Source organism: Monodon monoceros, unplaced genomic scaffold (assembly GCF_005190385.1).
Source record: "Monodon monoceros isolate NGI ecotype Baffin Bay Population unplaced genomic scaffold, NGI_Narwhal_1 Super_Scaffold_18, whole genome shotgun sequence".
NCBI lineage: Eukaryota > Metazoa > Chordata > Mammalia > Artiodactyla > Monodontidae > Monodon > Monodon monoceros.
In genome coordinates, this window is record NW_021703774.1 from 57,675,779 (window position 1) to 57,700,402 (window position 24,624).

Sequence of the window (24,624 nt, forward strand, 5' to 3'; positions counted from 1 at the left end):
ACACACACACACACACACACACACACACACACACACACACACACACTGATTTAAGTTGCTGTGTTCTAAAACAACCTCCTCTCTCCTCCTCGGCCATGCCCACGGCAGCCGTTACCTGCGCATCTCTCCCAAACCCTCAGAATGGAACAAAGACCTGTGTCCAGCCTCTTGGAGATTCCAGTTATAAGACCACATGCCAGTTCACCTGTGATGAGGGATTCTCTTTATCTGGACCGGAAAGATTGGACTGTACTCCATCTGGACGCTGGACAGATTCCCCACCAACGTGTGACGGTAGGACCACGGGTCTATCCTCTCTTACAGCTTCTCAAGTAACCGTATAGAATGAAGGATCATCAGCAATTCATGTAAACCTGTTCCTAAGCTAAAGGAAGCTTTCTCCACAAAGCATAACAATCTAGACCAAAAGCTTTTCTCTCTCTCTCTGAATATTCTTTTTTTTAAATATAAGTTTATTTGCTGCATTGGGTTTTTATTGCTGCGCACGGGCATTCTTTAGCCATGGCGAATGGGGGCTACTCTTCGTTGCGGTGCGCGGGCTTCTCACTGCGGTGGCTTCTCTTGTTGCAGAGCGTGGGCTCTAGGTGCACGGGCTTCAGTAGTTGTGGCTCGCAGGATCAGTAGTTGTGGCTCGCGGGCTCTAGAGCTCAGGCAGTAGTTGTGGCGCACGGGCTTAGTTGCTCTGCGACATGTGGGATCTTCCCGGACCAGGGCTTGAACCCATGTTCCCTACATTGGCACGTGGATTCTTAACCACTGCGCCACCAGGGAAGTCTTCTCTGAATAGTCTTATAACTTTAAACATTTCATAGTTTTATAACGTGTTTTAGTGTCACTGTGACATTTGATGTTTATTACAATTCTAAAATAATGAGGACAGGCAGTATTGTCTCTCTTTTACAGATGAGAAAATAGAGGCTCAGAGGTTATGTAACTGGTCGAAATTCACACTATTAGTAAGTGATGAAGTTCAGCTATGTTACTGGGACTTTTACTTCATTATAAAGAATTTTTCTACTACATTCTTACTCATTCATTCCCACATCCACCTTCGCTGAGCACTACTAAGCCCCAGACACTGAGCTTACTCAGGGATGGATGTGATTTCATCCCAGCCCCTCAAGGATCTCACAGTTTAACTATTTGTATATGTTTCTCGTTGCTCAACTTCTATATGGATTATGAGCTCCTTGAGGGCAGCAACTGTGCCGCATTCACCTTTGTATTTCCTGCAGCAACTAGACAGAAAAAAAAGTAGGTGTGTGACAAGTATCTGTTGAATTGAAGCTTATCATTTACTGGTTAAATTTATTCAAGCTCAAGCCCTATTGACAATGAATTAGTAGATCCTCAAAGGCAAGGGTCTTTGATTCCCCCGAAACATCTGACTGACACTTACCTAGTATATAGTATACTCTAAAATAGAAGTTTATGCATTGATTAATTTATAGCTCATGTTTACTTTCAAAAGTTGCCATTGTTCTATTGTTCTGTGTACTATACCAGCAGTAATAGCTAATTTTTATTGCTTGTGTAAATAAGTACCAGCTATTTCATATGCATTTTTGCATTCAATCCACACAACTATTCTTAACATGGTTGTCACTCTCCCCGTTTTAAAGATGAGGAAATGGAAGATAAATAGCTGGCAGAGATCTAATAGATAGGAAGTAAGGAGCTAGGATTCAAGCCCAGGTCTAGCCTGATTACAGGGCCAGAGCTTTTACCACAGCACTACACTACACTGCCACACAGTGGCAGGTTTCTAAATCCCGGGTCAGTCACTTGTAAATTTACTCTTTTCCACTGCTCTTGTCTAGTTGCCGAAATGAGTGATCAAATGAGAGAATGAGAGGGATCAAATGAGAAAATATGTTGATAGAAATCTATTAGTGAAAAGAGCTAAATACTTATTCCTTCCCGTGGAATGAGCACTAGATTAATATCCAAAGAAGACCTGTATTGCTCTTCCATGGAGTCATGGACCATGTAAATCACGTCACACCCTTGATTTTCTTGATTCCAAAAGGAGAGGAGTGGACAAGATCAACTCTGAGGTCTCCGTATGCTAACACATATAAATGGAATCTTTAAAAAAAATGGTTCTCATGAACCTAGGGACAGGACAGGAATAAAGCCGCAGACGTACAGAATGGACTTGTGGACACGGCGGGGAGGGGAAGCTGTGATGAGGTGAGAGAGTGGCATGCACATATATACACTACCAAATGTAAAATAGATAGCTAGTGGGAAGCAGCCGCATAGCACAGGGAGATCAGCTCGGTGCTTTGTGACCACCTAGAGGGTTGGGATAGGGAGGGTGGGAGGGAGACGCAAGAGGGAGAGGGTATAGGGATATATGTACACATAGAGCTTATTCACTTTGCTACACAGCAGAAACTAACACAACATTTTAAAGCAATTATACTCCAATAACGATGTAAAAAAACAACAACAACAACTCTGAGGTCTCTTCCCTGGACACGAATTCTGTAGACTAAAGGACATAAAATGCTATCACCTGCTGTTAAAAAGATATACTACAAGCCACCGGAGGAATCTAGAACATTTATGGCTGATATCATTAGGGCTTCGTCACTTATTTCTCAATCACTCGTTTGTTTATTCCATGGGCATTTATCATAAGCTCTGTTTTTCCACATTCTGTTTTAAAGCTAAAGAATAAAAAATCCCTAAGAAATATCTCACTAAAGTTTAAATCATATATGCAATCAACATGGTTGTTAAATCTGTAATCTCTGAAGCCCCCATTTCCCCTCACTCCTTTCCACCTCCTTTTCTCCACACGAGGTGGCATTTGCCCACCACCCTTCAGGCCTAGCCCTGCCCAGTGTCTAGAACCAAACTTGACCAGGGGCAGCAGCTTTAGTCAACTATGGGCTTTGGAATTGTCAAACCTGTGTGCACCTGATCATTAGCTCTGGCTTTTGTCCCTGTTTCTACCTCATTCTCTAAATGTATTCTCTAGATTTAGGCCGATAGTTCCTCTTCTTTTCCCATATGCCTGAGTCCATGAATTTTTAACCCTTCAGCACTGAACCTTGATTTTTCACATGGTGTTTTTCAGAGTCCTGGGCTATATCAAAGGGGCTTGAGGGCCACCAAGTAAGGAGGGGTGGTGTGGCAGGTGCAATGCTGAGTCTCCTGCTTCACAGCACAATGTGAGGTTCCATTTTTTGAGTAGGTCCACAGATATTTCCCTTTTAGTTAGAACGCCAGTTTCCTGGTCTCTCTAGGACCTGAGCTCTGCCTGTATTTTCCAGTCTCCTCCCAGCCTTTGCCCGCCCCCCCCCCCACAAGGACCTGAATTCCTTTCCCTGAACCTAAGCACTGCTGAATTGCTTATATCCGGTTTCTGTGTCCCCCATGTCACCACCTGTTGAGCCACTATCCTGACGCAGATTACTGTTTTCCCAATCACTTTGTCATTGGCCCTCTGGAGACCATGTTTGGCTGCTGGACCCAACTGCTAATGACCAACCTCACCTTGATGGGGAGGGATGGGTCCTGGTTTCAAATCCCAATCCTAGCTCTGCCCTTCTGCCACATCCTTGCTCATCCAAGTTCTAAAATATAGCAAACTGGTGCCCTCTAAGCTCTGGCCTGGCTCGCTCACATCTGTTTTATGTCTCCACTCCCCCAACATTTCTCTGACTCCATGAAGATTCCTAGCCTTTATTTTTAAACGTTGAGTTTAGAACAGCCAACTCAATTAAATTTATTATTTATAATACATCTTCTTTCCAAAAAATTCTTGACAAAACTGTATCCAACTCAAGTAAAAAGAGATAATACAAAGAAACAGAGAATTAACTAAATATGTCACAAGATAATAATAGAGTGCTGATGATCCCAATAATTCATGAAGTCACAGGCAATCATGTACAGCTACTTCATGGATTACAGAAAAATATCAATGAAGACCTTTCCAGTAGGCAGCACGGCCTTTAAGTCCACAAATATAGAGCGTTAAGTATGGTGATAAAAGCAACCCTTATCCATTTTCTATTCTTCTTGTAATGACTCAGGTTTTGGTAAAGTTTTAGAGTAGGCTCAAGAATATGACTACTTTTTAAAGTTACCCACAGAGGTCATTCCTTAGTAAAAAGCTCTTCCTCTACATCCGCACTAGGCCCCTTCACTCCAACAACTTCCTTGACAGCTCCACAAATTTAATTCAGCCCATGTTTGCTGAGTGCCCACCACTTGCCCGTTCTGGGCTAGGCTTCCATGAACCTCACCAAAGCTGCCCCTCAGACAGGAAAACATGCTTCCTTACACAAGTTAGTCCTTAGAGTCAACAAGGTTCATGTTTACAGAAGAAGGATTAGAGACTTTCCTAGCTACAAAAGGCTATATCTATAACCTTGTCAGAAAAAGACTGAGACCAAAGCAATATCCTCCAAGTAGATTTAATGCTGTAGTAATTCTCTTTGTATACTAGGGGTCACTTAAATCCATTTTTTAAAATAGTAACTCCTCTTGTTTCTTTTCATACCATGTAAAAATACTTGTTAGAATGAGTCCAAGTTAAATTGTGCTAACTTATTCGTTCATTTGACAAATATTTTTGGGCCCCCTACTTTGCACCAGGCGCTGTTGCCTGGGATACAGTGTTGAAAAGAGCTGACAAGGTCCCTGCTCTCATGCAATTGACATTATGTATTTTCTTGGGTTTAAATATGAAATTCTTGGAGATATTGAAAAAGTTATTTTAGTGAAAATGTTCATAAATGATTTAATGTCTATGACTTACACCAAGAGATATGTTTAATAAATATTTGATAAATGGAATTGATCTGAGAGGTATGGATTTATTAATTACTCAAAAATTTGAGAGTTCTAAACTGAAATTCAGTATGTTACTTTGGCTGTTTGAATGGGTTCACACAGTAAGGATCCACAATCCTTCAGTGAATAGCCTGCCACCAAAAAGCACATGGGCCAATACGTAAAAGCCAATACATCACTTTTCCATGAGGCATTACATAGGACTTCAAGAGATTTTTTTTTTAAAGCAAAATAGCTAAGCAAAATGAACCTTATCTGACCAAGGCATTGCTTTCAGATAGTCTTGGATTTAAAGAAAGAATAGTCCCTCAGTTTGTCAATAATCCAATATTTGTTGATAAATAACAGTCTTATGTCAGAGACCTTCGTGAGGAGAAAGACATGATCCTAAGAGAAATAGGTAACTGCAATAACTTATCAAAAGAGTTTTTTGGGGAAATAGTAAATTAAAAATTCCACATCCACTTGGCATATGGTGGTTGAGCACCACCTCTTGAGATCCTGCAGTGTGAATTGTGGGAGACACAAAGATTTATGGTTCTTGGGTTTTAGGAGCTTTCTATCCAGGAGAAGAGGGAAGAGATGACATGTGATATGACAGCATATGAGTTCAAGGAAAAAACTGATGTGTTCAGAGGAGAAGACTTCAGGATGCAGTGATCAGCAGAGGCTTAAGAGAGGCTGTGTTCATTTGGATCCTAGAGGATGGGTGGGATTTTATTCAGTAAAAATTGAAAGAAATTTAGGGCAGTGCGAGCCAAGAACCAGAGGCAAGAACACATGAGGTCAGTTCAGGGACTTCCCAGGAACTAATCTAGCTTCACCAGGAGGTTTTGAGCTTTCCTGTGCCATGAAACTGTGGTTAAAAAAAGAAAAAAAAAAGCCTGGGGATCCAAATGGAAGAAACAGTAGTTTAGGACCCAAGATGATCATTGCAGGTTTAGACGTGTTGAATTTGTGGAGACAGCAGGATATCTAACCGGAAGTAGCCTCAGGCAGGAGGAAGGACAGAAGTGAAAACTTGGACTGCATTTATACAGATAGGACAGTGAGAGCTGGGGGGAGGCTCTGAGGTCTCTAAAGCAGCAGGTGTAGAGAGAAGAGGAGGAAATTGTGAATTCTTGAGGATGACTGCCTAAATCCTTGACTTCTTCCTATACTCCTCTCTGCAAGCCCACCGTCCCTCCCCCTGCCCTTTGTACTTCATGACCTGCTGTGCTCATTGTGAAACGCCTGCTACCTAGCAAAACACCTGACACAGTGGGAGCTCAATAAGTAGTTAATATTTGTTGAAAATGAATAAATTTGGTGCAAAACAGGGCTTCCAAATCAATTTGGAGATTGTGACATTCTTGATTTGATTCTCCAGCCATCAAGTGTCCAGAACTGTCTGCCCCAGAGCGGGGAAGCCTGGATTGTCCTGACACTCACGGAGAATTCACTGCTGGCTCCACCTGCCATTTCTCCTGTAACGAGGGCTTTAAGCTGGAGGGGTCCAGCCATGTTGAATGCACAGCTTCTGGAAGATGGACAGCACCCCGACCGACCTGTGACGGTAAAACAGGATACACTTGCCGGGACAGCTCTTCTTCTGGAAGTTTCCTCAACAAAAATAACAAACACTTATATACACTCTTAGTATATGACAGGTACACATGATATCATTATTATTGTGAAAGCTCCACTTCTTGTCATGAAGTGGGTTATCTACTGGGGTCTAGGAAACACAGCCTGGATTTAAAAATGTATAAGGAGTGACAGGACTTTTTCACATTTGTGAATAAAAGATAACACCGATTCTTAAGCACGGATTTTCTTTCGTAATTGTGGCCTCTTTGTCTCAAAGAGCTTTGTTGAGTTGATTGAATGGTTTCCATTGCTTCATCGCCAGGAGAGAGCACTAGGGGTGTAGTCACCGGTCCAGTGTTTCAAATCAAGGAACTGAAGTGGAGAGGGGTCAACTGCCATCTTTCTGCCACGTGGCAAGTTAGTGACAGCCAGTGGCAATATCCACGCCTCACATTTCATGCTGACCTTTGGCCAGAGGACAATACCACCTCCCAATAAAGCAGCACTGATGGGCTTCCCTGGTGGCGCAGTGGTTGGGAGTCAGCCTGCCGATGCAAGGGACGCGGGTTCGTGCCCCGGTCCGGGAGGATCCCACATGCCGCAGAGCGGCTGGTCCCGTGAGCCATGGACGCTTAGCCTGCGCGTCCGGAGCCTGTGCTCCGCCACGGGAGAAGCCACAACAGTGAGAGGCCCGCGTACCGCAAAAAAAAAAAAAAAAAAAAAAAAAAGCACTGAGCAAGCAATTGGCCTCTTTCTACTGAATTCTTATATTTCTGCACCAATTATTCTGGCTTTGTTTTGTTTTTAGTATCAGTGACATTGACGCCCCACCCCCACACACACACAACCTCCAATTTCTTCTTCTGGCCAGGAGAATCATCTCTCTAAGGACAATTTTAGATCATTTTTCTCATCTGGTTTTCCATACCTGATTTTAATAGTTTTCCTTAACTTCCTTAAGGAGGTATTGCTAGAACCTCCCTGATTATGAAAGGAGTGGAAGGCAGTTATTCCATGTCAGTCTTTTTTTTTTTTTGCGGTACGCGGGCCTCTCACTGTTGTGGCCTCTCCCGTTGCGGAGCACAGGCTCCGGACGCGCAGGCTCAGCGGCCATGGCTCACGGGCCCAGCCGCTCCGCGGCATGTGGGATCTTCCCGGACAGGGGCACGAACCCGTGTCCCCTGCATCGGCAGGCGGACTCTCAACCACTGCCCCACCAGGGAAGCCCCCTATGTCAGTCTTAACTCTGTCGTGCTCCTTCTAATTGGGAGCTCTCTAAATTGAAACATTTTCTCACAACAGACATAGTATCAGCTCCTACTGTAGAGGTGCAATGCCCATCCCTCGTCACTCCAAAGCAAGGAACAATGTCCTGTCAGCATCATCTGGGAACCTTTGGTTTGAATACCACTTGCCACTTTGGATGCAAAGCTGGATTCACACTCATGGGAGATAGTGCTCTCCGATGCAGACCTTCTGGACAATGGACAGCAGTAGCTCCAGCATGCAGAGGTAATGTGAAAAGGAACAGGCAGTTCTGATGCTATCTTCCAGCAAGCTAGTCACTGTACATGCCTGTCGAAATCCCATCCAACCCCAATGACCACTTCAAGTGTCAGCTCCTCCATGAAATCCACACCGATCCCAATTAGAAGCAATGTACAAGAAGCATACCAACTTTTCCCCTTCCTTATGTCACAAGGTAATGCCCTGCTACTCAAAGACCTAAAGGAGGAAACATATGTAAATGTCCAAAATGTGTTAGAACAATACACACGCTGAACACGAGACCAGCCATATGAATTGTGAAATGTAAGTTACAATTCTGTTAATGATGTGGCAGTGTAAATATTCCGTATTTTCATAATTGGAAGCTAAATAAGAAGATAAATCATGACCGATACCTCTTGAAGACCTATCGCCCTGTGCACGAAGCACTGTGTCTCTTTCATCGCTGTATTCCCTACGAAGCACAGCACAGTGCTTTGCAAATGTCACTGTTGCTCAATAACATTTGTCTGAGTTAAATTCAGTTTCCTGAGTTGAGTTAAATTTGAGTTAGATTTAGTTTTCTATCCACAAATTTAGGAGAATAGCCTGAAATTCCCTGACAAATAGTTTAATGAGTATGGAAGTCTCTACCTCTTTCAATCGTCCAGAGGCCAGCTATGCTGAACACTTGTTAAGAAATACGTGCTGACATGCCAGCTTATTGTCAATGGTAGCAATAATGACATTTAGGACAACAGTATTTTTGAGAAGCAAAATTTTGTAAATAGTATTTTGGTAGGTAAGATCAACCAATCCACTGGCAGGTATTTATTGAATTGCCACTATGTGCCCATCCTAGTTCTTTGGCTATCATTCTTTGAGTGGATATCTTAGTACATGTGAGGTTGGAAGGGCTAGTGGGAATGTCAAAAGTAGCTCATTTCCCTTCTGATCTTTTGTATTCTACCTCATCTGATGGCAACGCTAGCCAGGTTTCAAATGAACCCATAATCTCTTTTATGTTCATTCTATATGTTTGTTTTTCCTGCCTTCTTTTTTTCTGCAGCTGTCAAATGCTCCAAGCTACACGTTACTGAGCCAATAGTGATGAACTGCTCCAACCCTCGGGGAAATTTCAGCTATGGATCAACCTGCAGCTTCCGTTGCCCAGAGGGTCGTTTACTTAGTGGCTCAGAGAGAACAGTGTGCCAAGAGAATGGCCAGTGGTCAGCTATCATGCCAGCGTGCCAAGGTTTATTTCTCATATGGGTTAGGAAGTCACTTTGATATGGCAAATAATGAAATCAGTGTTTCTCCTCTGAGTATTTCTGACAGTGGTTGCTTTCCATCACTGGGTTTTCCCCTGCATTTAATAATTGTTTCACAATGAATCAGACAGCATCTCTGTACCTCATGCAGAGCAGTGGGAATCAAATTCAGTGACTCTGTGTAAACAATCACCACTCCTTTTTCAAAGCTCCAGTTTGTGAAATGAATGCTCTCATTTCTTTATAATCTGTGTGTAGTACATCTTGAAGTTTCAAAATGTTTTAAACTGAAGGTTATTTAGTGCAGAATCCTAATTTATTATCTCAGAATATCTTTGTTTAACATATACCTCCAAAAATACAATATGTCTTCCTTAATTAAGCTCCATCTGTTTGTAAGGTTTATTTCATCCCCCTCCCTTTTTTTCATTTATTTTCTCTAGCAGCTTGTTGTAATTACTTTTCATCACATAAAAGTGTTCAATTGCCCCTCCAATTACCCACAGTTTATTTTGTTTATCCAAACTTCCATTTATTGTGTCTACCATTTAATCATCTAATTCCTTTTATTGAGTCCTTACCCTGACTCCTTTGGAAATTATGTTTGATATTTAAGCATTAGGAAGAAAATCAGGCCCTGCGTGCATCCCATTCTGTTGCAGTAGTTTATGAGTTCCAGATGTTTCTGTGCCGGGTTGTTAGCACTGCCAGGACCTTTGATGACTTACTTGATCTCACGTCTTAGAGTTCTTGGGGACCTCCTGGGGGAATGATGGTCTTCTGCACAATACCCTTCTTATGTCTTGCACGCGTGCATGTGTTTATTTTGCAGCGGGGCCATTGACTGTCCAGGAAGCCTTGACTTATTTTGGTGGAGCAGTGGCTTCTACAACAGGTTTAGTGACGGGTGGGCTACTCCTGGCTCTGCTAAGAAAGCGTTGCAGACAAAAAGGTAAATAGGAAAGAATATTCTCCTTATTTTCTTCTTTCATGTGATTTGAGGCGGGGCAGTGAAACGACAACTTCAGTAGTTCATGTCTGAAAACATTTGCATTAAAAGAAAACAAGGGGCTTCCCTGGTGACACAGTGGTTAAGAATCTGCCTGCCAGTGCAGGGGACACAGGTTCGAGTACTGGTCCGGGAAGATCCCCATACCGCGGAGCAACAAAGCCCATGCTCCACAGCTACTGAGCATGCGCTCTAGAGCCCGCACGCCACACTACTGAAGCCATGTGCCACAACTACTGAAGCCCGCATGCCTAGAGCCTGTGCTCCGCAACAAGAGAAGCCAATAATAAGCCAATCCTCTTCTAATAAGATAATGGGTCTCTTCATCTTTCCTCATGGAAAGTAAGTGGGGGTACCAGAGGGGTCAGGGATGCTCAAATCCAGGAACAGAAAGTGGCTATGTTAAAAGTACCTGCCAGCATTCTCATGGAATTGAGATTACCACACCTATTTTTTTTTAACATCTTTACTGGAGTATAACTGCTTTAGAATGGTGTGTTAGTTTCTGCTTTATAATAAAGTGAATCAGTTATACATATACATATATCCCCATATCTCTTCCCTCTTGTGTCTCCCTCCCTCCCACCCTACCTATTTTTAACTGCTCAGAGGAAGAACCCCTTGTTTCCTATTCTCATGCTCTCTCCCTTCACACAGCCACCATCACATTAGGCTGGTTTTCTAATGTTCCCTCATATACTCTTCTGTGAGTGGGTAAATAGGACAATAGACAAACAATAACACTACTTAAAGACCAAAAAGCTACAACCAGTCCCTCCATGCAACATCTGTGCTTGGTTAACCAAATCCAGAAGGCAGAGGTGAGAGCTCCTAAGACCTGATCCTAATCTCCATTACCATGTAGGAATCACCCTATTCCTGCATTTTCCCCAAGTTCTTTCTTTAGTTTTGAGACGTTTCCAGGGAACCCTCTGAACCGTGGAGAGGGACCAGCAGCCATCCATCCTCCAATATCTTTATAATAAATAAATTCATTTGTGGAGATGGGGAATTTTCCCTTGACCTGTCCCAATTTGATTTTAAACTTTCTAGGATTCTATGGTCAAATACTAGGAAAATGCTGCATACTGTGTCCCTCCCCTGCAAATTCAAAGTGCACATTCATTATTACACTGAAGGCTCAATCATGCCCTGTAATAAATATACTTGTTCATCTTCATGTCACTTAATATTTTCTAAATGTATTTAGGCATGAGATGCTTTTCCTTTTATATCTACCCATGGGATGATTGACAGACCTGCTGCCATGTTTAAAGTTTCCACTATCAGAGTCCATTGCTTGGATTAAGACGGGAGGCCCCCAATCACATATGTGATCAGGGGAGAAAAACATCCACTGTTATGTTGGGTTGGATTTGTTTACTCGCTTAGCTTGCCCAAATAATGACTGAGGGAGTGTGACAAAGGATGCAAAGATAGAGGGCCTCCAGTGCCAAAGAAATGAGTTTCGAGAACCAATGGTCTCAACAACAACCAAGAGTAGCGAAGAAGATGAAGGAAGGGACCAGAGGTAGGAGGAGAGGTTGTTACTGAAAGGGAAGAGGAGAAAGATGAGCACACTCTGGAGTTACATATCGTTGAACATTTAATTTAGCCTAAAACAGGTCCCACCTCTCAGGGAGGGATGTTCCCTACATGTCTCTTATAATGAGCCCATCTGGAAATCAGTCTGCTGACTCTCTCCAATAATCCCTATCACTGATGACCTTTCTCCCTCATCTCATTTTTTACTCTGAAACCAATCTTCTGTGTCTTCTTGCTTATTTCAGATGAAGGAAAAAGCCCCTTGAACCCTCAAAGGTAAGATGGAAATGTTTTATGATTAAGTTTTTCTAGTTTGACTTTTTAATTCACTGTAGTATGTCAGAATGATTATACAGATGACCCCTTTTTGAAACAAATCTTTGGCAATGTCCCCTTGACTAGTTCTGAAAATATACAGATGATATGTCCTAGCAATACATAATTTTTTTTTTTTTTTTTTACGGTACGCGGACCTCTCACCGCTGTGGCCTCTCCCGTTGTGGAGCACAGGCTCCGGACGCGCAGGCTCAGCGGCCATGGCTCACGGGCCCAGCCGCTCCGCGGCACGTGGGATCTTCCCGGACCGGGGCACGAACCCACGTCCCCTGCATCGGCAGGTGGACTCTCAACCACTGCCCCACCAGGGAAGCCCTACATAATGTTTTAAAAAATCAATAGGTGCCCTAATGATAATATAAAGGAGCAATACAAGGGAAAGTGACTTGGAAATAAAATGCTAGAGCTGAGGCACTACACTAGCAGATGCTATGGGGTCATCAGATGCTTGTACCTTCATTCAAATAGAATCACTATGAAGGCAACAGCATAAAGGTCAACCAAGAGGAATATTCTGTCAGTGATTCAAGCAGTAGCAGAACCGTTGCCAACACCAGCCTGATTTTTTTAAATGATGAGCAACTCTGGTAAAGAGTTGGAAAACCTGTTATTATCTTCTCTTAATTCACATGGCAATTACACTTTAAAAGATGCACAAAAAATTTAATATTTATATGTAAAGCAGTTAAGTTGCAGGCTCAGAGATTTTTCACCTCCGTGAACGTTGAGTAGCTATTCTAAAGTTATGTGGAGTGTGTAAGACAATTCTTTTGCACCCCATGCATATTAGGACATCCAGCACCCATGGCCCCTGCTTAAATGCCAATAGTAAGTCTCGATCATTATGAAAATCAAAAAATGCCTATAGGGAGCAGTACTACCATTCTTTGAAAACTATTGCCACGTGATTAAGTATCAAGGCTGGAATTTTATAATTCACCAAGAAGAAGCTGCAGCAGGGGCATAGCAAGTATTCAGTACCCAAAGCATCAACAATAACATGGGTATAAAGTGCAATGCAAATGACCCAGAGCTGTTAAGTGGGATCTTGAAAGTCCCTTTGGTTTTATTCCTCTTTCCCACTAAAAGCAGAGAATTCCAGGGGTGGGATGGTAATCCATGGTCTCTGCAGGAACTATGTGCAGGACTGGGGTCAAGGACAAAGCATAATATGGCAGGTCATCCTTGTGTTTCTCTTCTTTAGCCACCTAGGAACATACGGAGTTTTTACAAATGCTGCATTTGACCCAAGCCCTTAAGGTAAGTTATCTACGAAAGTATTTTTGAAGAAAATAGAACAGTAGGGGAAAAAGGAAGACTATAAAGCTTGACTTTTCTTTATATAATCATGAGTCACATTTTAACCATGTATTAAATGTTCAAACCATGCAGGAACTTGTGTTGGCAGTAGGGGACAGGTATAGCAGTAGAGTGACAATAGAAAGTGAGATCATAAGAAGATTTCCATTTCCTCCAGGATAGAAATGTTCTAATTAGACAGAACCTATGTCAGGATGTATGACATTCAATTACTGGCTGCTAGGTGGTACTGATACTGCAGCTTTGCTGGATCACCAGAAGTCACGAGTGCTAGAAAAAATTTTACAGACTTTATGGAGCCAATTCCCTATGTGACCTGCTAGGAAAACAAAAGTCATATGATAACGTCTCTCTCCCAAAAAGCTCAGTGAATGATTGAGTTTCCTAAGAGAAGTAGCCTAGATGGCAGAATATCTGGAATCTAGAAAAAGATTATACTAAGCCTTAGGGGGTACATAGGATGAGAGCTTTCTTTTATCTTTTTTGGGAAAATATAATTATTTTAATTTTTTGTCTCATTTTCAGAGACCTGTCCTTCTCTTGGTCACCTCACTTAACCTCCACAGGATCCTAGTTCTGAACATCAGCCTTCCCGACAGACTTGACTATAACTGTAGCTTATTTGCCGCAGTTTTCTGTAAATACTTGTGAATAAAGGGCATGGAATTTCCTTTAGATTAGCTGTAGACCAGAGCAGAAGGACTGTATCACAAGCCCCAACTCTCCACCCACCACCCCTTCCTGCTCCAGTTCCTCTTCCTCCAACACAAGCCTCAGAAGCTGGGACTGAATGTTTCTGCTGTCGTCTGTGGGCTTTGCCCCAGCTGTCTCTTGAGATACTAATTAACTAGAGTCTGGAGCATCTGACTCACCAGAAGACCAGACTTCAGAAAAATAAGAATGACTTTATTTTTGGATTGGAGGAAATCATCCTCTACTTTGCTGGAAGGCAGGAGGCATCTCTGACTTGAGGGAATTTCTGTAGGATTTCCTGGGTCTTCACTGCTTGCTGTTTGTGAAAGCTTTTAGACCTCTGCTGTGAGGCTTCAAGAGAAGCCTCTGGATGGCACCAGAGGCTGCAGAAGACTAAGGATCGAGACAGGAAGGTACATGTCACTGTAGACCTTCCCTCCACCGGTCATTCTCCCCCAGAGGACCCAAAGACCAATACTCGAATGTCTAATTAAAAGGATTCCCCCAAATGCCATGTTCTATTATTTGACATTTTGTTGAATAAGATCTGTGTCCGTCACTTTTCATACATGAATGTAATGCACAATCACAGTAGTCCCAATTACAAGCTCAACCCTTCAGTGAGCAAATATGTATCTTACCACCACCATAACCACACAAGAAAATCAGAGAAGCAGAAAAATGTCTTCATCACCTGAGTGTGTTTTACACGTTCTTTAATTCACATGCTTAATAAATAGGTTATTGAAAGTTACACAGTAGTTGTCTGAAACTGATACAAAAAATATAGAGCCAAACAATATAGTTGTCCTCTCTGTGAAATGTGAGGCAATGAACATGTCACACAGACTAAGTAAACATGCAAATAAAAATGCAAATAAAAATGATGAAAGTCTAACTAAAGGTTACAAGATTTTGCAAGAATTTTGGTAGTCATACAGACTGCCAACAAACACATGAAAGAATGCTCAACATCATTAATCATTAGGGAAATGCAAATCAAAACTACAATGAGATATCATCTCACACCAGTCAGAATTGCCATCATCAAAAAACCTAGAAACAATAAATGCTGGAGAGGGTGTGGAGAAAAGGGATCCCTCTTGCACTGTTGGTGGGAATGTAAATTGATACAGCCACCATGGAGAACAGTATGGAGGTTCCTTAAAAAACTACAAATAGAATTACCATATGACCCAGCAATCCCACTACTGGGCATATACCCTGAGAAAACCATAATTCAAAAAGAGTCATGTACCAAAATGTTCATTGCAGCTCTATTTACAATAGCCCGGAGATGGAAACAACCTAAGTGTCCATCATCAGATGAATGGATAAAGAAGATGTGGCACATATATACAATGGAATATTACTCACCATAAAAAGAAATGAAACTGAGCTATTTGTAATGAGGTGGATAGACCTAGAGTCTGTCATACAGAGTGAAGTAAGTCAGAAAGAGAGAGACAAATACCGTATGCTAACACATATATATGGAATTTAAGAAAAAAAAATGTCATGAAGAACCTGGGGTAAAACAGGAATAAAGACACAGACCTACTAGAGAATGGACTTGAGGATATGGGGAGGGGGAAGGGTAAGCTGTGACAAAGCGCGAGAGAGGCATGGACATATATACACTACCAAACATACGGTAGATAGCTAGTGGGAAGCAGCTGCATAGCACAGGGAGATCAGCTCGGTGCTTTGTGACCGCCTGGAGGGGTGGGATAGGGAGGGGGGGAGGGGGGGAGACGCAAGAGATATGGGAACATATGTATATATATAACTGATTCATTTTGTTGTAAAGCAGAAACTAACACACCATTGTAAAGCAATTATACTCCAATAAAGATGCTAAAAAAAAAAAGAATTTTGGTCGTAACCTTGGGATTTAGGGACACATTGCTTTTAAAAAGTTTCACTCATATACTGTACATAGCATGTCTGACTGCTTACTTTATGTCAATCACTAGGCTCCGTGTTATAGGACGATGATTATCACCCTGTCTCCTGAGTCAGAATCTGCCTTTTGTAAAATCGTCCCAGGGAATTCTGATGGTTTATCAGCTTTGCGAACCACTGATATTATAGATACAGAAGGATAAGGCATTCACTGTTCCTGTTCTTGAATAGATTATAATCTAGTTGGGGACACAATAGACACCAATGCAAAGTGATAGAGAGTAGTCAACATCAGTATGTTATTTGAAGCATGTGGTAGGAATTCATAAAATGGAAAAGTCAAGTTGGCCCAGAATCAAGGAGATAGAACTCTGATTGGACTTTAGAGAGTGGACAGTCTGAGTTGATCAAATAGTATCGGCCAAGAAGCAAAGACAGAGACCATATGTTGAGGAGACTGAAGACATCATAGAGATCTCATGTGAGGTGCTACATTACAATTTATTGAATCTGTTGAGACAAATCATAGAAGCTTGGAGGCATGTAGATTCAGGGGACCCGGGATAAGTCATAATGATGCTTCAGACAAGATAATTTTCAGATTCTCTATAAATAGCAAAATCATATCTTAAGGCCACGTGAAATAGCAAGATCCTCCGAGATACATAAAGAGCCCTGGAGGCAGGAAAAATATAATCATAGTAATCAACACGTGCTGTGTGCTTTCCAACTGCTAGGAATTATATACTTCACAGTGTTCTTTTATCCTCCCAACCACCCTATCGGAAAAAACTATTATTATCATCCCTGTTTTGCAGGTGTCAAAATTGAGCTCCAGAGAGGTTGTGTAACGTATCCAAAAGAACACAGCTAGTAAGTGGGATTGAAATCTGGTCTGATTCTCTCAGTGAAGCTCTTTAAGCCCTCTCCTCTGTCACTGCCTTAGGTGGCCACAGGCCCTTATCAAGACAGAACTGTGCAACAGAGAAAGACAAATATCATATATCGCTTATATGTGGAATCGAAAAAAATGATACAAAGGAACTTACTTACAAAACAGAAATAGACTCATAGACATAGAAAACAAACTTATGGTTACCAAAGGGGAAAGGGGGGAGGAATAAATTAGGAGTTTGGGATTAAAATATACACACTACTATATATAAAATAGGTAAACAACAAGGACCTACTGTATAGCACAGGGAACTCTACTCAATATTTTATAATAACCTATAGTGGAAAATAATCTAAAAATTATATGTATATATATATTCATATATATATATATTCATATATATGAATCACTTTGCTGTATACCTGAAACTAACACAACATTGAATCAACTATATTTCAATATACATATATATTTTTTAAAAGACAGAACTGTGCATGGGTAGAAGTCAGTAAAGTGGGCCAGGCCAGCAGGCCCCATTCACGTGACCATCCCCTTGCTTCTTCACCACCTGAAAATACAATATTTCTGTGCCCAGTAACAGGGCATAGGGCCCTCTTCCTCAGATCAGAAGGAGAGCAGTGTGGTGAAGGGATTTGGGTCCCACTGCCCTGGGAATTGCAGAGCGCCTGGTAAGTGTGAACTCTGCCCCAGGCAGTGTTTATGGTGGCGGGGTCTGATGAGGGGCTACTGAGCCGTGGGGTCAGCAGATGGAAGCTGGGGGGGACAGTGTTGCCCCGTCTCATGAATCCCTGAGCACTGCCCTGCCTGCTAGAGCCGCTGATTGCTGCCCTTTCTCCACTGGTAGTAAAACAGTCACTAACCTGGTTGCTCTCCCTAATACCTCCTGTCATCTGGAGCAGTGACCTAGTCAACCCCAGCCTGGAAAGGCCCCAGGAGGCGGGGACAGCGCGGGCTGCAGCTGCCGCGACGCCTCGGGGAGCTGTAGAGGAGGAGGACACTGCCACCCGCAGCCGCGCAGCGTTCACTGCAGTCCTGACAGCGGCCAAGCCCGGCCAAGCCGGGCGCAATCGGCTGAGGCAGAGGCAGGAAAGGAACCATGTTCCCAGCTTGCCCTTGCCTCTGGGTCCTCGTGGTCCTGGGCTCCAGCTGGGCAGGCTGGGGGAGCCTAGGGGCTGAAGCAGCGCGGCTAAGGCAGTTCTACGTGGCTGCTCAGAGCATCAGCTGGAACTATCGCCCCGAGTCCACATACCTTAGGTAAGGCAGGCATGGCGACCGGTGGGCTTCTCCAGGGAGGACAATCTATTTCTTTTAGAGAGCATTCTCTTTGCAATTGCATTGCTTTTTTTTTTTTTTTTTTTTTTTTTACTTCAGGTAGGTAAATACAATAGAAGAGCATAATGAATAAAATAAGCTTGGTGGATGCTCATTTTGCCTCCAATAATACAAGTTTATCATTCTGAGGATATAGAAAATAGTGTTTGGCTAGATGCTGTTTAAGTTTGCTGTTAATACAGTTTTGTTAGTATGATTGATAGTTGATTTAATATATTGATTGATTCAAAAGCACCAGGTACCTACCTCTTCACTCCTGTTCCAGATTTTTAGTAGTCTAGTATTTTATTAAACTTCTAGTTACATATTATTTATTCCATGTCCACATAACTTCATCTTCTAAAACTAAAGGTGTACACTGTATACTTTATTATAAGCAGGTTATTCGATAACAACTGCCATAATTTTGTTGTTTTCTTATAAATGACTTTCAAAACATCATCAGTTCATAAAAATGCAACATTGTTGTTCTTGTATCTTTTTTCTGCTTTGTGTGACTCTTCCTTTTTCTCTCATTCTTAATCACTCCCTGGGATATGGTCTACTCTGGCTATTTTGATAGAGTCACTATTAAAAGGCATATGTGACTTAGAGGGGGGTTAAATAATAAAACTGTATTTGAGTTGCAAACTATTTTTCCTAATTGAAAGGTTAAAAATAAGACTTCACAGAAATTAAACAAATCATAGGTTCTACTCGATATTTCCAGTTAGTTATGTTTTTATTTCTTTTAATGGTAAACCTCTTAGTGTGACTTAAGTTTTTTTGTAACTTAACATCACAGTTTAAGCAATTGTGAAAGATGTGTTCCTCTTTTACAGTTTCGAAACCAAAGCAATCTGCCAAGAAGATATTGTAATGTTTTAAGCCTTTTAGTGTATAACATTACCCTTTCAAAACCTTTTCTTTGTAACTGGGTTATTTTGGAGGGCATTGCATCTTGGTCTTGTAATAATAAGAAGTCCTTCTTTTTTCTTGTACAAAAAAGGAGGGACTTCTTATTTAAATATTGTACATTTAAATACATTTAAAATATTGTATTTCAAGGTGATAATCTAGGTCACACCCACACCCTTAGAGAACTGCTGCTAACTGAAACCCCAAAGGAAGTAGCAGTCTTTCCAACATTAATTGTCCTGTTCTTGGGTAGAACACTAACCTGGTTGCTGGCTTTCCTGTGTCACACTGTGCTTATGCTTTGGAGTTTGTTCTTTCTTCTGTAATTAACAACAAGAATAACAAGCAGAATTTTGGAGGCAGAATCACATAGGGCAAAACCCTGATTCATATGGTGAATTCACATAGGAAGCCATGATTGGTCATCCTATCCTCTCTGTGGCTGAGTTTCCAGAATTCTGGGAAGAGTTGTTCCTCTGGTATTAATTACTGAGTCAAAACCATACAGTGATAATCCAGACCAACTGTCCATATTTTTGAACCTCAAATCATGTCATTTCTTTCTAGTACTTTTATGTGAAAAGTCTAACCTTGTATCTGGCTGCTTAAACTAAGAACTTGTTCTAAATTGTCCTACATCTAGAGCTAATGATACTCACTATAAAGAAATCAACATAGACAACTCCATCCTTTGCTAAAGTGTATTTTAGCACAAAGCAAAGATCTTTCCTTATTTCATGTAATATTGGCAGGACAGTGCCTTTTAGAGGTGAAATAATCTTTTATTCTTGCTCTGGGGCTGAAGTGAATGTTTTTGAAAATTTCCCTAAGGAAACATGTTCAATCACATGTATATAGTAACAGATACTGAAAAAAATACATATGTATTTTTTCTCATGTTCTAGCTTTATATGATTTTATTATGAATAAATCATCCTTAAATAGTCCCCATAAATGGAAAATTCATCATGCATATTGTTTAAATTCATGTCATCTTTAACTTTCATACAAATTATTTTCCAATAGCAATTCAATTGTTCAAATTAAAATAAATATACCTCAGTATGCACACATAATATACACAGGGAAACATATTAGGAAACACACCTCTATTAAAATTACTCCACATAAAAGACTAATTTTTCTTAGTAAAGATTTTATACTGTCACCTATACTCCTGTATTTAAAGATCTAAGGTTAGGGATGGGAGCTATGTTTCAATTGTACATAAAACTAAACACACAAAATTACCACCACAGATAAATAAAAATGGACCTCCACATTAGGGACACAAACTAACATACAGAATCCTAGGTTTCTTGGGTTCTAAAAACTCTATGAGGTTGTTTAATTCATTTTTAACTTTCATGTTTTAACTTCTTACTTTTCCCCACACCCAAAGCACCAATACCCCTAGCAAATAGTTGTCTAGTTTTTACTTGAATGCTTCCAGTGACTGAGAACCCACCACCTTCAATAGCTAGCCATTCCAAAAATACTTACTCATGCCTCCTTTAATTCTGTTTCCAAATATTAACACAGTTCTTGTATCTTACATTTTAAAATTATGAGAATGACTATAATTACAGATTTTTCTGCTCACCGGGAAAACCTAAAAGCTCAAATACAATTTTCATTATATTTTAAAAATACTACTAGCTAACACGCATTGAATATTTACAATGTGCCAGCTCTAAACCTTTTGTAGGTATTAACTTATTTAAAACTTGTAACAGTTCTGTGAGGGAGATTTTACTATTCGTCCCAGCTCACAATGATAGAAACAGAGGCACAAATTGATTAAATAAACTTTTCAAGGTTATATAGTTAACAAGGAGTAGACACAGGATTCAAACCCAGACACTTTGAATCTACAACCTGTTCTCTTAGCTTCTGTGCTACATAGACATCATGGCAAATGTGATTAGTATCCCTCTCTGTTACGCCCTAATTATAGTGGGGCCACTCTCTGGATTAGGAAGCATAACAAAGCCAATATGGGCAACTGGTTTAGACATTGGTAAGAAATTTCCCCTAATTATCTTTCCTTCATCTTTGAGTTTAAGACAAGGATAGGAATCATGTGCCCATCTTTAGAGACACTGAAGAAAAAGATGGGAAAGTATCCCAGTACTCTCCCTGCTGCCCTCTCTCTGAATTTTTAACCATGAAAACAGTCATCCCTTGGTATCTGTGGATATGGAACCCACAGATACAGAGGGATAACTGTACTAGTCTGTTTTATATAAGGGACTTGAACATCTACAGATTTTGGCTCCAGGGTCATCCTGAACCAACCTCCCACAGATACCAAGGGATGACTCTACAATGGTTTTTGAATCCTGGCTTTGCCATTATCAACTGATTCTCCTTGGGCAAGTTACTTAAACTTTCTGAGACTTAGTTTTTTCATTTGTTTGTTTCCTATATGAATCTCAGGGTCTTGACTCCATTAGCTATCTTCAACTTCTCAGTGAGAAACAGAGTCCACCAAATCAATTGTTCTTTACAATGTTCCCCAGTCACATAAGACTGTATTTGATTGATGAGTTGAAAAACAGCTCACATATTTATTCATAAAGGATTTGGTCATGTCTTTAATCATTTAAAATCTAAGCCTAAAGTTTGGGTTCACACTATCATCTTGGGTTCTATTTTAGAAAATTGATTCTGAGTAACAGGATTGGTTAGGGAAGACTAAATTTGTGAAAGAATGGTTATCACAACAGAATATTCTTGAAGACGCCAATAATTATTTTATTAACTTCGCTTACTGTTCATATTTATAAGACCTTGGGCTTCTGAACTGCAGTTAAAAATACTGTTATTTCTAGTAAAAGTCTGAGGACATGAGAGATATATTTTGTTGTAATGTGCGAAGTACATGTCATGTAAGCCTTTCAAATTTATTTTATTTCCAGTTCGAATACTTCTGCAACCTCCTTTAAGAAAATTGTCTACAGAGAGTATGAAGCATATTTTCAGAAAGAAAAACCACGATCCACAACTTCAGGTAAGCCTGAAATATATTTTTCAATTTTAAAGATAAATCTCTATGGATAATTTGATATTCATATATATCTAAAATATTCACTTAGTGATATTTTATAGAAATGTGTGTTTTTGTTATTTTGGCTAGATAATTGGTAGAGCTCTTATTCATAGTATTGAGAATTGAGAAAAGCAAAGCATTAAGCCAAACTAGGGGCCCCTCTGAGCATGGGGCCCTGTGCAATTTCATGGGTCTCATGCCCGTGAAGCCAGCTGTTTTTAACTGTGATTAAAAAAAAAACTAAACAAAACTTCTAAGTGTTTGAATTTTTATTCACTCATCTAACGAACTATTATTGAACACCTGCTGTGGGTGCTAAATTGAACTAGGCACTATGGATGCCACGCTGGACAAGAGAGACACATCTCCTGCCTTCCTGGAGCTTATGGTCTAGTTTAATGAGCACAGATGAGCCTTAGCAAATGATCATTTGCTGGGTCCCAAGACTCATTTAAAGGAACTGTATATGGCTGATTCTTTTGCATCTATCTTTCCCATCTCTTCTGTTTTATTTAGTGTGATGTATATAACAGCTATAATTTTTAGAGAAGAAATCTCTTTTTTTCATAACCTCTTTTTTAATTAAGGACAGTAGGCTGAATGGGTTTCTGGGATCGTAAATATGGTAACATAGTTCACAGAACTGATAAAGGCCATTAAGAGAGAACTTCCTCCAGTTAGGTCCCCTAGTCAGTAATTCACTCATCCTTACCCCCAACCAGGTGAAGACCTGTCATCTTCCCCAGACTCGTCCTTCTATCTCTTTTATTCATTCCATCTTGTTCTGCCTCCTCCTCAGATCTCCCTTTATCTTCAATCTTTCCTTAAATGGAGACTCCCCTTCCATCAAAAATCCTCAACAATAAAACAGAACACAACTTACGTTCAAATTAACATCCGGTCTCAAAAAAAGTCTCCCCTTGACTCTGTCTGCCTTTTCTCCCCTTTCCTTCACTACCAATTTCCTGTGTGATTGGTACATTTCATTCTCTATCATATCAAATTACTCTCCAAAAAGGGGCCCCATGACCTCTTAGATGCCAGACCAATGGTTTCTTTCCAGTTATTTTCCCACTTGATATTACTAGGACATGTAATGCTCCCCATTCTTGAAACTCTCTCTTTACCTTGTTTCCCTGGTGCCACTTCCCCTGCTAACGGAGACGGAATGGAAGTGAATGGAAGGTGAGGAAATGTAAGTAGGAGGAACTTACATAGATAACTCTTTCCTGAAACTTGGCTCCAAATGGGAGGAGAAATAGGGTAGTTCTGGGAGGGAATGAGGGGTTTAAGGATATTTTAAGAGTTTTATTTAAAAAAGAAGGACAGTGACTTAAAATAATCTAAGTGCTCAAGGGAAGAATCCAAGAGAAAAGGAGAGGATAAAAACATCTGAGGGAGAATAACTGATGGAGCCAGACTCAGAAGAAACAGGAAGTGATGTGATTCAAAGCTGGTTTGGATCAGCCTGAGGTGGAAGAGATACTAACCTTCATGGGGGGCTGGGTGGGGAGCCTGGCAAGGGACCAGGTGAGTAACCTTTTATTAATAAGATTACTAATAAAATTAAGTTTGTCATTTTGGTCAGGAAATTAAAGGATCTCCTGTCCTCTACAGACTCTGTAGTCTATTCATTTTTATAGATCCAGCTTCAAGCTTAGTATGTACAGTAGATATTTAAGAGCTATTTAATTAAGTTAAGCTGTGAGTGGGTAAAGGGAAGACGAGCTGGGAAACATATTCATTAGGCCTGGGAAAAGAGGAATTGGGCAGAGATTCAGAGCTCTCCTTTTTGTGACTTTTGCCAAGTTCACTGAATTTGAATGTGCTGTGTCAGCCATTGTGCTGAGTGCAGTAAGGGATAGAAGGACCAGTGCCAGCCTGAAGACTGCCTTTTAGGTCAGGTGTCCCCAACCCCCAGGCCACAGACTGGTACCAGTCTGTGGCCTGTTAGGAACCGGGCCGCACAGCAAGAGGTGAGCAGGGAGCCAGAGAAGTTTCATCTGTATTTACAGCCGCTCCCCATTGCTCACATTACCGCCTGAGTTCCGCCTCCTGTCAGATCATTAGATTCTCATAGGAGCGCGAACCCTACTGTGAACTGCGCAGTGAGGGATCTAGGTTGCGCGCTGCTTATGAGAATCTAATGCCTGATAATCTGAGGTGGAGCTGAGGCAATGATGCTAGCACTGGGGAGTGGCTGCAAATACCGATTATCATTAGCAGAGAGGTCTGACTGCCCAGAGACCATAATAAATCAATTTCCTGCAGACTCATATCAAAACCCTATCAGTGAGTGGCAAGTGACAATTAAGCTGCATCTTCCGAAGTAGACCGGACATAAGCAGCACACTTCGGGTGTCACTGTCTCCCAACTCCCCCAGATGGGACCATCTAGTTGCAGGAAAACAAGTGCAGGGCTCCCTCTGCATTATGGTGAGTTGTATAATTATTTCAG

At 41.1% G+C, this 24,624-nt stretch overlaps 2 protein-coding genes across 6 annotated transcripts in view; both read left to right on the forward strand.

Annotated features, from left to right (window-relative positions):
• The window catches only part of SELP (selectin P), a 62,205-nt gene extending 47,125 nt beyond the window's left edge, over window positions 1-15,080 (forward strand). For both annotated transcript variants that reach the window (XM_029231071.1, XM_029231070.1), the window contains 8 exons: window positions 109-294; window positions 6,203-6,388; window positions 7,705-7,914; window positions 8,960-9,145; window positions 9,994-10,113; window positions 11,961-11,991; window positions 13,256-13,311; window positions 13,897-15,080. In XM_029231071.1, the coding sequence (XP_029086904.1) occupies window positions 109-294; window positions 6,203-6,388; window positions 7,705-7,914; window positions 8,960-9,145; window positions 9,994-10,113; window positions 11,961-11,991; window positions 13,256-13,310 (974 nt within the window). In that variant the 3' untranslated portion in view covers window position 13,311; window positions 13,897-15,080. The remainder of the gene's footprint in view (window positions 1-108; window positions 295-6,202; window positions 6,389-7,704; window positions 7,915-8,959; window positions 9,146-9,993; window positions 10,114-11,960; window positions 11,992-13,255; window positions 13,312-13,896) is intronic.
• Window positions 15,081-17,896: 2,816 nt separating this feature from the next.
• The window catches only part of F5 (coagulation factor V), an 85,501-nt gene continuing 78,773 nt past the window's right edge, over window positions 17,897-24,624 (forward strand). For all 4 annotated transcript variants that reach the window (XR_003794412.1, XR_003794413.1, XM_029228359.1 and 1 more), the window contains exons 1-2: window positions 17,897-18,139; window positions 22,036-22,127. Coding sequence is in view for 2 of the 4 variants with exons in the window: in XM_029228359.1 (XP_029084192.1) it covers window positions 17,982-18,139; window positions 22,036-22,127 (250 nt within the window). In the remaining 2 variants the exon portion in view is untranslated. The remainder of the gene's footprint in view (window positions 18,140-22,035; window positions 22,128-24,624) is intronic.